The sequence below is a fragment of the Haliotis asinina genome, chromosome 8 (assembly GCF_037392515.1).
Source record: "Haliotis asinina isolate JCU_RB_2024 chromosome 8, JCU_Hal_asi_v2, whole genome shotgun sequence".
NCBI lineage: Eukaryota > Metazoa > Mollusca > Gastropoda > Lepetellida > Haliotidae > Haliotis > Haliotis asinina.
In genome coordinates, this window is record NC_090287.1 from 39337529 (window position 1) to 39353669 (window position 16141).

At 37.8% G+C, this 16141-nt stretch overlaps 1 protein-coding gene across 3 annotated transcripts in view; it reads right to left on the bottom strand.

The window, feature by feature from the left end:
* The window catches only part of LOC137293395 (protein PALS1-like), a 115352-nt gene that overhangs the window by 10870 nt on the left and 88341 nt on the right, over positions 1 to 16141 (bottom strand). For all 3 annotated transcript variants that reach the window (XM_067823912.1, XM_067823909.1, XM_067823911.1), the window contains 3 exons: positions 14635 to 15660; positions 13811 to 14097; positions 3120 to 3311 (listed from right to left, as the gene is read on the bottom strand). In XM_067823912.1, the coding sequence (XP_067680013.1) occupies positions 3120 to 3311; positions 13811 to 14097; positions 14635 to 15553 (1398 nt within the window). In that variant the 5' untranslated portion in view covers positions 15554 to 15660. The remainder of the gene's footprint in view (positions 1 to 3119; positions 3312 to 13810; positions 14098 to 14634; positions 15661 to 16141) is intronic.

Sequence of the window (16141 nt, forward strand, 5' to 3'; positions counted from 1 at the left end):
ATTTTTGACATCTGACTGTCAAACAGCATCATAAGATACAAATCATTATTGGACATTTCAAAAGAGTGAGCTTCGAATCAATCGTTCAACAAGTACATGAGTGATTGACTGAAGTTGCCACTTTCAGCAATATTTCAGCAATATAGTGGTTAGGATACCAGAAATGGTCTTCACACACTGTACCCATGTGGGAAATTGAACCCTGGTCTTCAGTATGACCAGCGAATGCTTCAACCACAAGGCTACCCCCACTGCCCCAACAAGAACATGAAGGAAGGATAGGAGTGTCACCACATTTCTCATGTTACATTGTGTCCTGGGAACCGAGGTAAAGTATTGATCACACAGTTCACACAATTATGGTGTGACGTCCCATGCTGTTATCACAGGACGAGAGAGGGTGAAGGTGGTGGTCACGGAACAATACTCATGGGAATACTCGTCTCCACACTGTAACACTCTTCTCCACACTGTAACACTCGTCTCCACACTGTAACACTCGTCTCCACACTGTAACACTCTTCTCCACACTGTAACACTCGTCTCCACACTGTAACACTCTTCTCCACACTGTAACACTCGTCTCCACACTGTAATACTCGTCTCCACACTGTAACACTCTTCTCCACACTGTACACAACCCTGTCATTCTGTCCCTACGCTGAACCATGGTATATATCAGTTATAACACTTGTATTCACAACAAAGGATCAATTGCGAACACCTGACTGGTATACAAGGTATAGCATTCAGGGCCTTACTCGGTGAAGATATCAAGGGATAGAAAAAGTATGGCTGTTTGGATGTGAATATTCATCATGTTACTGATGTTTCTCTTATGGTGAGGACAGCGCACAATGGTCTGGGAGAGCAGTTGATTTCTTCTTGAAATCTGTACCTAACTGAGGCTGCTGAGATTTTGCAACAGGACAACAATTCATGACTTTGTTGCAATTCAAGCTGTAACATTATCATCATCATCATCATCATCATCATCATCATCATCAGTAACAACATGCATGGTTCATACAGATTCAGTTATAAGGAAGCATCTTACTGTTTTTCAATTACATTGCATGAAATACAAACACTGCCAAATGTACATGTCTGCGAGAGAAGCTAGTGTTCATATTTTTGTGAAATGTGATGTAAATTGTATTTCTTGTGAAGATCAATTTGACAAAGATCTGCATAAGTAAAGCCATCATCATGTTCCCAGACTGGGACTGCCATGTTTATGCTGGTGATCAGGTGCTCGGCACTGAGAGTGAGGGTTTGAATCCCAGATGGGACTCAACGCAACAAAAGCACTTTAATATGTAATTTACATTCAGAGAGTGCAATCCCAAATATAACATGTTCCATTTATGCATTCAGGTAAAACATCTACCACTAAGTAGACCAAAACTGAAAAATGAAACACCCAGTTAAATGTGACACTTGTATCTGTATAGTGCACTATCATATTGTCAGACACATTACCAATGCATATGCACACATCGGTAATGTGTTGCAAGATGTTTAAGCCTGGGAAAGGCAGGTATGTATAGAGTAGAGGTAACCTATGGCCTATCCCATGTCACATGACTTCATAGACATGTTGTCACACCATGACGTCATGCCTGACTGGGCTTTACCCAGACGATAGTGTTAGAAAAACAAATGAAAATAAATAGTCATGTCTGTTCTATATCGATATACTTCCATACTGATATGCCTTATCAGAGGACATGAACTTCCTGGAGGGAGGAATACACGCTTAATTCACGGGGCTATTATGCCGATAATATTCCAGCATGTCAGCTTAATGCGAGAGGAAAGCTTAAGGTGATGAGGGTCCTTAGACATTTACAGCTGCAGAGAAACAAGGCGCCTTCCACCAGCGTATATGTCTAACACACCTTTGGGAAGAAGTAACTCAACTTTTTACCATGGGCATGACGTATTTTCTGGAAGTTAACCCCAGAAAATATATTAGCAAACTTTTGAAATTAAGTAGTGAATCTTCAGTGGCAGTTCACGGTTAATTTAGTGTGATTTTTGACAATATTATTACTATTTTCTAATCATACCAAATACCACTTAAACATACACATCAAATAAGGGACTGACATATGCGCAAGGATACAATATTTACATAGGTTGACATTTGGAGGTTGGACAGATGACACTAGGTTTAATGTGATGTTTATTGCACTCATACAGTGATGTGCACGCCAGTACATCATGGATACTTCTTCAGACTGACTCACGGAAGACGCCTTACTTTTTTGTAATGCCCATGTGTCATGGAAAACAGCCTTACTTCTTCGTAATGCCCAATGTGTCATGGAAAACAGCCTTACTTTTTCGTAATGCCCATGTGTCATGGAAAACAGCCTTACTTCTTCGTAATGCCCAATGTGTCATGGAAAACAGCCTTACTTTTTCGTAAGGCCCATGTGTCATGGAAAACAGCCTTACTTCATCGTAATGCCCATGTGTCATGGAAAACAGCCTTACTTTGTAATGTACACGGGTCATGCTTTATTAGACAACATCCAACAACAGTGTCATACATGACTGATTCATTCCATGAGACGGAGGTGTGTGGCCAGTGTCAACTCTGCTGTTGGTCATACATGGCATTAGAGTAGGACTTTTAATTTTACCCCCTCAGCATTCAAATTGGTGTTTTACCCTTTGAAATTGTGTCTAATCCAAAATTAAAGTTGTCATTAGCAGGTCAAATGTCTGTTTTATGAAGTAAAAGTGTTTGCTTCAGCTTTGATTTCTAATGTGTTTTTCTACACAATTTTGATAGTGTCACAAGATAATGTCACATGAATCTTCAAAACAAGTATTAATTCAAAGTTCGGAAGCAGAGGGACGGTATTAAGAAACTGCCCGGGTCAGATTGTTATCTGTGTTTGTGGTTTGTTAATGAATAAACAAGCAATGTGTGAAGTTGTCAGAACTGAAATACTGAACAAATTGAAATGACCTGAAATTTTTTTTTATTGTACTTCCAACAATGCAAATAAACGTCAATTTCAAATATAGACCTTCAGTGAAAGGCTTTTCCTTTCCACATCGAACATGTGATCCAATATTGCTAAAATCAATGTTAGGACACCTACCAATGGCTCATTGGTCTTCTCTAAGTGGATGATCTTCACGCTATCCTCGCCATAAGGCATCAGGGGATACTCCAGTGGTTCATTGACATCAACTTGGTCCAGGGCAAGAGTGTGAGGATGGGAGTGGACATGGTTGACAGTCACTGGCTCATGTTCACGCTGGGCTAGAGAGTCATGTGCGAGCAAAAGACCCTGAAATATGAAATAAACATTATTAGAAATATCAAACAGTCATAGGATCATGTTTTTTCTTGGATAGAGAGCCATATGCAAGCAAAACACTGTAATTTAAAAATCATAAGAAAAATGAAACCAGAGTTATAATTGTATTTACAAATCTCCTTTGATCTTTCTAGTGATTTTTATAGCTATAGTTTATCATTATTCCAAGAATGCTATCTCTATTTATCATTGCCATAAACTCTATATACAGTCTGATTGCAATCACACAACACTAAATTCTCAGACTTTTCAATCAAGTCTTCACTGTTAACTAGATACAGAATGTGTTGTTAGCACAGTAGTAGAAAAGGCGTGAGTATGAAGAGTAAACCCTGAACTAGAATGATGAATTCAGCCTTGATGGTCATGTATTAGATATGGCTCCAGCAAATTATACTTGTTGCCCAAGGTAAGTTTGTGAATTCGCTCAGTGACTTGGTAGATATCACGTCCTTGTTCCCCGAATATTGTGGGTCAATGCACACTAAATCAGACACTGCACTGTCCCGTAAATTATTTACAGGAAGCTTTCATGTAGTTGGAAAATTGTTGAGGAATCACATAACAAATAAGATGTTTACTGATGCTCTGCTCAATGGACAGATTTGACGTACAAGAGCTCACTTGAGGTTTAATCCAGGTTTTTAATTCTACAAATAGGGGACAAGGATGGATTTAGAACTTTCAAAATAGCACATTTATTTCAACACTTGGATGATACTGGATGATATGTGTGAAATGTTTCATTGACATTTTAACAAAGCCTATTTTGTGCAAGACTAAACCTAAATATTAAAAAGGTCTATTTTGAGTAAGACTGAAACTGTAAATAACATAAATGAAATGAATATTCAATATGGTTTTACAACAATATTTCAAATCATTTTGGGTGACTACCAAAGAGACAGAATATGTCTTCACATGTAACTTCAAGAAGGGTGACAAACTCTTATAGTATGACAAATTCAGGTCAATAAAAATTCATCAAATAACATGGGTATTCAACATCAAAACCAGTCTGCATGAATAACTCAATATTATGTAAATCCAAACAGTATGCTAACTACTTGTATGACATTCCGCTGACAATTACATGAAATATGTGTGCCACAAAGCATGACAGTACACAGTAAATACCAAGCTGATCATGTTGACATACGGAAGAATCCAATATTTGTGTACATGCTGGCAATAAAGGAAGCCCCATTAGGACCAGATTGATGGGTCAGTTCCTCTGGTTATTATTGGTAGTGTCAACATGTCTTGGCAAATGTTTGCTGTCATCATTATCTGTCATGTCCACCACTGCATGGCATTTCCTTATGACCGTTGTCGCTGGCCTTGGTGATGCTTCAGAATTAAAGGGGCACTGATGCGGAGCAATTTCTGTGGACTGGTGTAAACTTTTGTTATTGTTTTTCTCCCGTGAGTACCCGGATGATATCCCAGAATTCGTGACTGGTTCGTGACCTCTGCTGCGCATTCCGTAAGCGCAATTGATAGTTTAATAATAGACAGATCAACTTAGGTGAAGTCATTTTTACTTCATTACAAATGTATTATGAAAACAAATGAAACACTTTGAAGGTTAATCATCTGCCAGTAGTAGAAATGGTAAAAAACTAATAGGACGGAAAAATAACGAAGCCAATGTACGTCTCTATATTTTGTCTCATAACACTAATTAGTTTAGTCATATTTGTATGATTCTGAAAATTAATAAAAGAACACACAATCTGCTTATACTCATAGTAAATTTCTAACATAACAGCAACATTTATACATAGATTGCCAATGTGGATCCTATTTCACACACATACGCGATCTAGTGTGTGTTTTCTGTCATACAGATTCTGCTGAATGCTACAACAAATAAATCAAAACAAAATGCAAATAATGAATGTAAAACAGACTAATTTTAGAGCAACAATGTCAGGCTACTACCTTGTTCAGGAATGTATCCATCAATATCCACGTAAAAGAAATCGTATTCCATTCATCTGCAGCTGGTAAATAATCCTGCTCTATGTCGCGTGTCTTACAACTGTCTAGTTTGCGAAAAAGTAACACATCGTTTCACGTCTTTCGTTGGTGAAAACCAGATAAACCTCTCATTGGTCTCCCAAGATAGCACACCTGGCAAACTAATTGTATGATGTCCACTATTCTAAGTAATTTAGTTAACCAATAATGAGCAATCAATCAATCAACGCAATGGTGGTTAATTCTTTGAAGGGAGGATGTTGTTTTTGCACTCACTCTTTACGACAGGGTGTAGTCATCTACACACACTGCCTTTTGACAAATCCGCTAGAAGATAAAAGTAATTAATCAATCAGTGTGTTATCGGTTAATCCTTTGATCGATGTTTGTTTTTGTAACTCAGCTGTAAACCCTCTTGCATCACCTACATGCACATATTACATAACATACAATACATTTGCCATTACAGACCTTAATTTATAATGTTGAGTATTTACTCCAGACAGGAGAAATGCCAAATGGCAACCTTTGTTGAGTAACCGAAGTGGTGTTACTACTAATTATACCTGTTATAAATTCATTAATTGACCATTAATTGATATTTGCTATCACAGCTGAACCAACACTCAAAACTACCTATATATATAAAGCTTTGCAATCTTCCGTACTGAAACAAATGGCTTGCTACGTGCCTGTAGACATCATATTTTCATGTAACATGATTAAATATCGAGGTTAAAAACACAGAAATAGGATCAAATTGGATCAGTAACTATACCATCCAAGCATCCGAAAAGAACTACACTGCTGGGATATTTGGTTACGATCAGACAAGGGATACCATGGATATTTTTAAACAAATGGCATATGATGGGCATCCGGCCTCCTGACTGTTTAGGTGAAGAAATTCTGCTAATATGGACAGGAGCCCAGTTCCTTTGTCCGTCACGGTCGAAGGAGCGGGCGCTGACCAATTTGCGGTTTGGTTTCGTAATTCGACCGTTGGCGAGAAACATTATTCGCTCCGCATCAGTGCCCCTTTAAACACTCCATGGGGTTGTACCAGGTTAATACACATGCTCTGCACACAATTGCCAGCAAACAAAACACGAAGAATCCATTTTAATGGTCACTCCTGTATCTCAGTTATGGATTTGAACATTATTTTTCAAAAGGGTTCTATGCCACATCTTCCATGCAAACAGTGCCAACACTGTTGACTTTACCACTGATGGATCTCCTGTAACTCATTATCAACCCCACTATCAACCCCAAATCTAATGACAGACCGAAAGGCAGACATACATGCACTCAATTTATTAGACACCTTGCATATCAGCTTTGCTAACTTGGATCTTGTGTTATGTTTCTCCTGTAGGTTCAAATTAAAATATTACCTTCCAGTGTTATTTCTTCCTAAAAAATTCAAGTGACTGTGGAATATTACCTCATTTCAAAAGTTTCCAAACGTGGGCATGCATTTTGCAAGAAGTGATAAAGTTGTTATAGGGCTGGGTGTAAACTAACTGATTAGGATGAAGTCAGGATATTGTTTCACTGAACTCAGAACCATGAAACCATTGGCCATCTGAACATGCATTTATAACTGGAGAAAGACATTACGAAAATATATCTAGAAATTACACATCAGCTATAAAATGGCTCCAGTTTGTGAAGTCATTCTTCATTCAGGAGATATGTCCCCTCACAATCACTGCTCAGGTGATTTCTCCATAAATTAGTCTGTGTAGATTTCTATGGCTCCAGTCCCTGGCTATCACTGCCTGTGACATCCCACAGTGCTGGGCAATGTTTAATGACTGCATTTGCCAAATTAACTTGTTTGAATTCAAGTTTGAATTGAAACAGAATGTTTGTTTTTTTTCAGTGTTGATTCTGGAAGTCAATCAAGGATTGTTGGGAGGGCCCTTCTATCACCTTCCATTGAACTAGTCCAAGGCCAGATGGTTTAGGTTTTCAATCAAATTTCTTTATTTGTGAGCAGGAAGTAAGTAAGTTCTTCTTATGCATCTGTTTTGATAAATTGATAATTACACATAAATACTTACTGGTGATTCTCATGGAACTAGATATCATTAACATGTCGTGACAGGATGAATGTATCGTATGAAGAAAAAACGGAACCTGGTGGGAATCAAACCTACGTATCTATCAAGAAGAGCAGGATCTTTGACCACAAGTTGATGTATATATTTGTTCTGAATTCACATGGTGAATTATATGGATGAAGAGAAAATGTTTTCACAAGCAAACTACCCACATCTAACCTCCACCTGGTCCTGTTCTACAAAGTAATCATAGCACTAACTCTCAATCAAGATTTTCAACAGTTGTAATCCTCAGATGACCTTTTGGATTCTAATTCAGTTAATACAGAAAATGTCCTTTTTCAGGGCACCCTGAAACAGTTTAGTTGACTGTGATGGAGGGTGATGGTTAAGGTATGGGCTATAACACTCACGGTCCATGTTTGATTCCAAACAGGTTATGTGTGAAACCTATTTCTGGTGTCCTTTACCATGTTGCTGGAATATTGGTTAAAATGGCATAAAACCCAACTAACTCACTTTCGTGTCCACACATTCCAAACAATAGCAACTCTGTGCGAACAAGATTCAGACAAAGGCACAATCATTTTGATTATCTTCATCTTCCATGCATCATGCCTGACAAACAAAGAGTATCTATCCTTGTCCACAAGCTGGCCCAGACAGGGAAGGCAAACATGGCCATCACCAGCTCATGTGCAAACATCTCTGGACTGTCCGATATGTCATAGTTGCCCGGTAATACCAGACTGTATCTTTCATGTCAGGTTTACAGCCTCCAAATAAAAAGAGTGTAGATAACCCCAAAATGTTGTGGAACTTGGAGGTATTTTTAGTTGCAGTCTTTAAGCCACAGTTTGATATTGGTGGACACTGATCAAGATGGTTCATGTTCAGGAGTGGACTGTCCCGGAAAATGTGATGATTCTCAAGGAATTTGCCAACAGTGGCTGTAATATCACATTAAATACTCTGCTCACTTTTAAGTTTCAGCTACAAATTTGTGAGACTAAAACTGATAACAAATACCAATCTAAGTTTAAAAAAAAAAGATCCAATGTATATATTTGTTTGTGTACTTCATATCAAATCAATATCTGTTGTTATTTTTAAACACTGCACAATCACATGCCCAAGGTATACCTGTTAAGTTATGGTGAAGCTACATGTAACATCTGAGATTGTGAATTCATAAGATGATATATATTGAATATACAGTGAATGCCTGAATTGGGATTAAGGGGTCCTTGAACAGTTTGGGGGGTGAAAAAAAAACCATACTAAATCTATTTGTTCGATTGTACAGTATGGTCTTCTGTCTTCAAAGGCATTAGAAAATACAAGGTATAGATTTCATTTTGAAGAAAACAAATTCACAGATGCCTACATATTCCCATCACAAATCTACTATTCACTGAGATATTCTATGTTTAGAGTTAATTTGAATCCATTCATGGTTGTAACAAATCTACAATTCATTGAAACATCCTATATGTTTGTAAATTACCATAAACCTTTTGATGGCACTCATATCTAATAACACTGCAACAAATGGGAACACACCAGGTCGTAGCATATTGTTATTGACTTGACTGGCAATGTGACATATCTTGCTCTACATGGAAACATCTGTGTCTTTATCTGTCAGACTGCATAAGTTTACAGCAAGCTGTTTGCAGTTTATTGACAAATCCTGACTTATCTCACCATACTTGTTGATCTCACCATACTTGATCTTACCATACTTGTTGATCTCACCATACTTGTAGATCTCACCATGCTTGTTGTATTTCCATGGCTGTATATATTTTGCCAATGCAAATATGTAATGAAGTGATAACTTGTACGACTTGTATGAACATAGCTGCCAATCTTCTCTAATTACTACTAGTTTTGATAGTGTACAGTACAATAAAGTCAAGTCATTCTGAAAGTGAAATCAATTTGCTTAATGTAACAGCCTATAGATGCATGAGTAAAAAGTCTTGATTTGACAGAAGCATCACTATAACTGCCATCATATTATCTGATTTTAAACAAGATGACCTTGTGTTAAAGAACCTAGTCTAACGTTAAATAATAACTCTCTTTACCCATTTCCAAGGAATCTTTGTTCTCTATTAATTGGCAAAATACTTAAGAAAGAAATCAGCTTTCTGTTGACAGCAAGCTACAGTTGCCATTGATAGTACCTTAGCCTTTAGCCTTCACTTCTGGTAGGTTAACTAACTAATATTCATGTATATAATTTTAATAGAAACAAGGTTCATTCAAATTGAAAAGGAGCCCCAGTGAAGTAGGAGATGAACAGGAGGCAAATCTAGACTTGCTTCATTTTGAGATTTTTTTGCATTGTTGGGAATGTGACACAGACTATTTTTCCAGGGAGCAAGTTAAAATAAAACATGCAAAATCACATTTCATCAATGATTAAAATGCTTAAAGCATTTCATACTAGTATGACACTTGTGTTCAAGAGTCATATACACAGGTGCAATGTGACAACCACCCAATCAAACAGTGATTCAAACATGTAGAATTCAATAACAGTGGTCTGCAGACTGCAAGTTGTCACACACAAGTATTCCAGTGGTGGCACCTACATTCCACAGGGCCAAATCTGCCAGCATATCAGTTCTGTGACAAAGCAAACAGAACAATGGCTGATAGTAATGGTGGGGATTACATTTCATGTATAACCTTTCCTAGATTTACTATCTCCACCCTGCTCTCACACGAGGAAGTGGAATAACAGAATAAAGGTTGTTACATCAAGCAAGTGCCTGGCCATAAATTACATGTTATTCCATTTTCCAGGAAAATATATAGATGATACAACCACATTACCTCAAGAAACCAATTGGTCAAATACACAACAATACCACTGTAAGTCCTGAAACTAATATACAAGTACCCACCCATGGCTAGAATAAAGTCTACATTACCAGAGTTTCAAGTGTTCAGATCTAAAAAAGAAAGTCTTTGATTTACTTTTCATTATTTTTTAAAGAATTTTAGAATATATTTTAAGAATTGTTTTTTGTGTGTAAAATATATTCATTTCTGAGACTCGATGTCAGCATACACCCCTGTAGACCATATCACCATGTTTCAGTTTGAAATGACCTCATTAATAGAATGCCTCAGCTCTGCTGCTCTTATAACCAAAGCAAAAATTTCAATCACAATCTTAATTCAAACTTGGGTTATCTAAAATGCAAGGAAATAAGGGGACTATTCACATGCCAGTGGATATTTACGTGAATAAATGGTATGTCTCTGTGATTGATGAAGATAGCAATCTACCTCAGGCAGTTTCAGCCAGTATATCTACATATACATATACCTAGCTATACATGTGATAATAAATATCATCATTAATATCCCTCTAATTCTAAATCAAATACAATAAAGATGTTTACTAAATTCGATTATTATCCCACATATCATCATATCAAACACCTATTCAGGAACATGCCTGTTAAATCAAACCTATATTCACAACTATTCATTGTCAAAAACAATGCTAGAAAACTCAATTAAAATATTACTATATCATACACTGCATAACCCCATAAAACCCTGGTTATACGTCAGTAGACGTTTATATGTAATACATATCACCATGTACTGTACCACATGCAACCGGGGAAAGTCTATTAACATAATCAGCTCTGTTTCAACACTGTAAGATGAGGACCTAGTCTTTTAGTCCCTTACCCACATTATGTTCTCTTTCAAGCCACCAAACCTGCATTGTGCAATCCCTAGATGAAGAAAGTCTAGATATCTTCAGGATCAGGAATTTCTTGTTTGTTTGTTTTTGTGATGTATTGTGTGATGTTATCTCACTGGGTCTCCTTTTCAAATGAATTATTTCCTGAATGAAAACACTACCACTACATATTCAGAGAATAAGTGTTGGCCGGCATCATAACAGTGAAGACTGCTCCAAGTCTATTTTAAAGATTAGAACAAATAATAGTTGTAGAGTCGCTATGGCTCTGTGATGGCATTGTTAGATGCAGCTATAAATTCTAAGTACAAACATGAACAATTAATGACATTTGATTGTGGCGTATGGAAACTGTTGTGGTTGGACAAAACATACTTTTGAAACATATGCGTGTAACACTGATTCTACAGAGCAGTTTTTTAAAATGTCACTGTAACTCTTAATTTAGGTTCCAACTTAATCTTGTCCGGACACGAGTATTTCAGTCTAACAAAAAGTGAATCTTTGTGACATGAAAATAAATGCAACATTTTTTAAAGTTTGTAGCAATATCAGACAAGAGATATATAAAATAAATTGAAATACTGGAATCTTTAAAAATATTTTCAAAGCTCTCAAATCTAATGCATGAAACTTTGCAGAAATGCTGACATCTTTAAATAAAATTATAAATATTTATAAGTTTGAAGTCATCAAGACTACAAGATGGTGGTTGGTGAGTGTTCCCGGCAAGATCAGGACAGACTGTCACACAAAGACCTGCATTGTCTTAGATGTATTAGCTCTGCTGAACTTTAATCTAAACTATTCATAGTTTTTGTTTAAAATCAATCTTCACCCAAAATGTTCGTATTTTCCAGGCAGAAAGTCTCAGGGAATGCATCCCATGATTTGATAAAAACTAAAACAAAACTGAAATGGATTCCATTCTGATTTGGCAATATATTTTTTTCCTGAATCAAATGCAAAAGAGGTCTTGCACTTGCCTTATATCCTGGCAGGTTCAGTGGACATAAACCTGCTCCATGGTTATATGTCATGTCAACCCTGTCACTCAAACAGTGTGACTCATGCGTTAAACAATTGTTACAGAGTCAGTCTTGTCACAGCATTTCAGAACTGTTGATGCTGAACCAGAATTTGTGATGTAGTTGGCTGTTTAACACTGCACTAGGCAGTATTCCAGCTGTATGGTGTTGGTCTGTCAATAATCGAGTCTGGATCAGACAATACAGTGATCAATAGAATAAGCATGAATGAGCATTTGGGACATGATGTGTCAACCAAGTCAGTTGGCCTGACCACCTGATCCAGTTTGTTGCCTCTTACAACAAGTATGGGTTACTGACGGTCAATATTCTAACCTGGACCTACACGGGTCTTCTTTCATTGCATGTCCATAACATACATACAGTTGGAAAATTTTATTTTTGAGCGCCATTAGCGGAGAACAATCTTCACTTCACCAAGTATTCATCAGTCACTTTTCAACCTGACTACAGTCAGTATAGTCATGAAGAGTCAGAACAGGACTTTTACTAAGGTAGAGCTGCTGCAGTGTAGCTCACATGAATGTAGAATTAAAAGGGTTGCTAACTGAAGATACTTCAGACAACTTGCAGTCAGCTGATATTCCAATAATTGGTTCAGCTCCCACAGACTAGCAACTACTGAGCTAATGAGGAGACAAGATGAAAAAGAGCCCAATAGATTTGTGACAAAAGTAAGAGACTGGCCAAACAATGAGGGAGGGAGTCTAGTTTCACAAACTGAACCCAGGTCTTCGGCATGACGAGTTACCACTTTAACCACTAGGCCACCCCACCATCCTGCGTTGACAATGACAAACGCATGTAAAACATGTAAAAAATGTACCATATATGTTGAATCCCACAACTAACAAAACAAATACCAAATTTCATTACATTGTGAATAACAGGTCAAAAATAGCCATTTCAACATGGTTGCCTTTGAATCAGTCTTGGAAATGAAATCAGTCTGCCTATATGTACGGTTCTTTCACGAGGGAACAATACACTATCACTGACTGAGAAGTCATAAAGGGCTGAAAGGGCAACAGATACTATGTTCTCCCTTTCATATCCCTGCTGCTTTGATATCAAATGTACTACTCAACAAAATCTGGAACACTACATTTTGTGATCTCTCCTGTTGACAAGGACACAATGAATCCATTCCTTGCAACATCCTGTCACAATTGATAAAAAATACATCCATGCAAAACAGGAAACAATGCATAACAAAAGTCAAACAAGAATAACTGCTGGTCAATTGTTCTTTTTGAATAATTGTGCCTTACAATTTAAAGCTTTGGAAGTCATAAAAATACTTAATCAGATAAAAAACTCTTTCATCAACACCATAAACCTGTTGAAGATTTTATAAACTGCTATTTCCCTATTCTTTGACCACAGATGCATCAAAAAATGAAGTTTCCTGCCCGACATATGTGCAGTACATGAAGGAGGAAAAACTACTATGAATGCAACTAGTTAAAGCCAGTTGACAGTGAAATGGAGTGTTTGGAAAATAGAAAATAATGAGAGAGTGCTAACAACCTATAATAATGGCAATGATGTAAAAGAGACATGGTATTATATACCTGATCTGATTTGCTATTGGTTTTGATAAACCAACTGTGCTGACTAGACTGAGCTTACCTTCATATGTGGCTTGTTAAGCAAACTGACAAGCTCCTCTGATAACTGTTCTTTTGATTGCTGCACAGAATTGATCACATTGTTAGCACTATTTTGGCCATTGCTAGCCACAGGTCGTGGCTGTGGGGATTGAGAAGTCACTTCCACGATCTTGTTGTGTATGTTAACCGCATGTTGAAACTTGGTGTTGAGGAACAAGTTCTTAAGAAAGGTAATATCTCCCTGGTCTTCATTGGAATTGAGGTGACTTCGGGCATACTGCAGTGACTGGAACATGTCTTCTATGTCTGCAACACAGCAAGGAGTGAGTGAGTGAGTGAGTGAGTGAGTGAGTGAGTGAGTGAGTGAGTGAGTAAGGATGATGTAGCTGGATCAGAGAAACCAGTTGATCACTTGATTGTTTGATCCTGACATGATTATTTATACACCACCACCATTTTAATTAAATATTGCTGAGCATGGCATTAAACAACAAACAAAAAGCCAAACCAGAATTCTTTGACTGCTCTGAGCTACAGATACTTGATGGTGGAAAATACAAAAGTCTGGATCAAACAATCCAGTGACTGATAATGTGATTAATGATCCATGGTGTGAAGTTGATAAACAGATCCCACTGGGGTCTCCTATAGCAAATGGGTAGCTTGGGACAATACAAACCTGTAGTCAACAACAGGTTGCACCTTAGAAACAGTCATTTGTAACCCACCTGATGTGAATAGGTGGAACTAATTACTTAGTGACCAGCAGATTAAAAAAAACAAACACATTTTTTTCTTTGCTCGTTAAAGTAAGAAAGATCTATAAAACTTTCCATTACTTACCCACTCGCTTTGCATGGAACTTCTCCCGCGATGTGAGCGGAACACCTGAGTCAAGAGTTCCATCTTGAACATCCTCATCTTCCACATCAATGAACGCTGTGTTGACCACACCACTAGGGGGCACAGTCTTCTTGTCCTCAAGAGCTTGCAGCTTCTTTGATCCACGTAAAGATGTTCGGAGAAACTCTTCCTCCTGGAAGTGCCTTGTCTCTTCTTCCCGACGTTTCCGAAGTTCTTCCTGATGTTTCCGTAACCTCTCTAACTGTTCCATTGTAGGCTGTTGCTGTTGGTTGCCCATAGCAACAGCAGCATCATTTAGAACTGTTTCCGTGTGAATGTTCTCACTTGAGTTATTAAGAGCATGTTTCATTGGGGTAGTTGGTGGAACTCGGGGCAAGCTGTTCAGATTGGGGGGTGGGTAACGTGGAGCAGTTTTCACTGTTCCTACAAAATTGTCAGGGCAATCAATTGCCATTTCTCTATGAGGTCCTGAATCCTCAAATTCAAATGAGTTCTGCATACTAGGATCAAAATCCTCACTATCATATGCATATATGTTGTCCTTTGATCGGTTGAGGGAGTTCTGACTGAGAGTGTTGCCATTGCGAGAGAGTCTATCTGACCCATTCATCTCCTCAATGAGAGGGGTTTCAGAGGTGCTCGCCACCTTCTGTTTACGGGTTTCCTTCTTAGACTTCTTGCCCTTCTTTGGGCTCTCCTTCTCCAGAACCCCGTTCATCTCGATCAGTTCAGAACTACCATTCACATCGCCATTCTTGGCATGCCCATTGGACTTTTTCTTCTTTGGCGTCTTTTCGGTCGGCATTGACGAAACGTAGACAGTATTATCCTCCACAGAAATATCAGACTGCACAGAGCCTGCCTCGCTGTTGTCGGTGCTGTTGTGGAGTTTGGTCATGTCCCGCGGGGTGACCCGCTGTAAAGCTGGTATGCTCTCAAGGTGTTTCTTGGTGCCATCTTCAACTGCAATGATGTAGGCATCATGGACCTTTTCTATGTCAGAGACTGAAACACAAATAACTTGGATAAGTATCATATAAATCGTGTCACCATAAAAAAAACAAGAAAAATGGCAAAACGCAGATGTCTACCACAGCCTACTTTCCCAAAGCATGAAGATGATTGCAAGTCCGTGAAGTAACTTATGTGCGATGTTAAACAGTTAAGGTTAACCTTAGTAAAGATTGCTTCATGAAAAGAGACCAGATTCTGTTGAAACATCTTGATCCTGCTGACCTTATTTTTCTTGAAAGTAAGTGATTTTATTGTAGCAGTATGGATCTATGTGAACATGCTGACATATACAGTACATTGAAACATTGCCTCTCAGGTTAGAGATGCACTGCATCTGAAGATCACTGATTAAACTGTTTGTTATTCATCCAATACATCAGAATATTACAATCCAAATCAACATATAAAATCAACATGAGGCTTGAATATCCAATGAAACAGTCAAAATTTGGTACTGAGTAAGCGAGTGAGT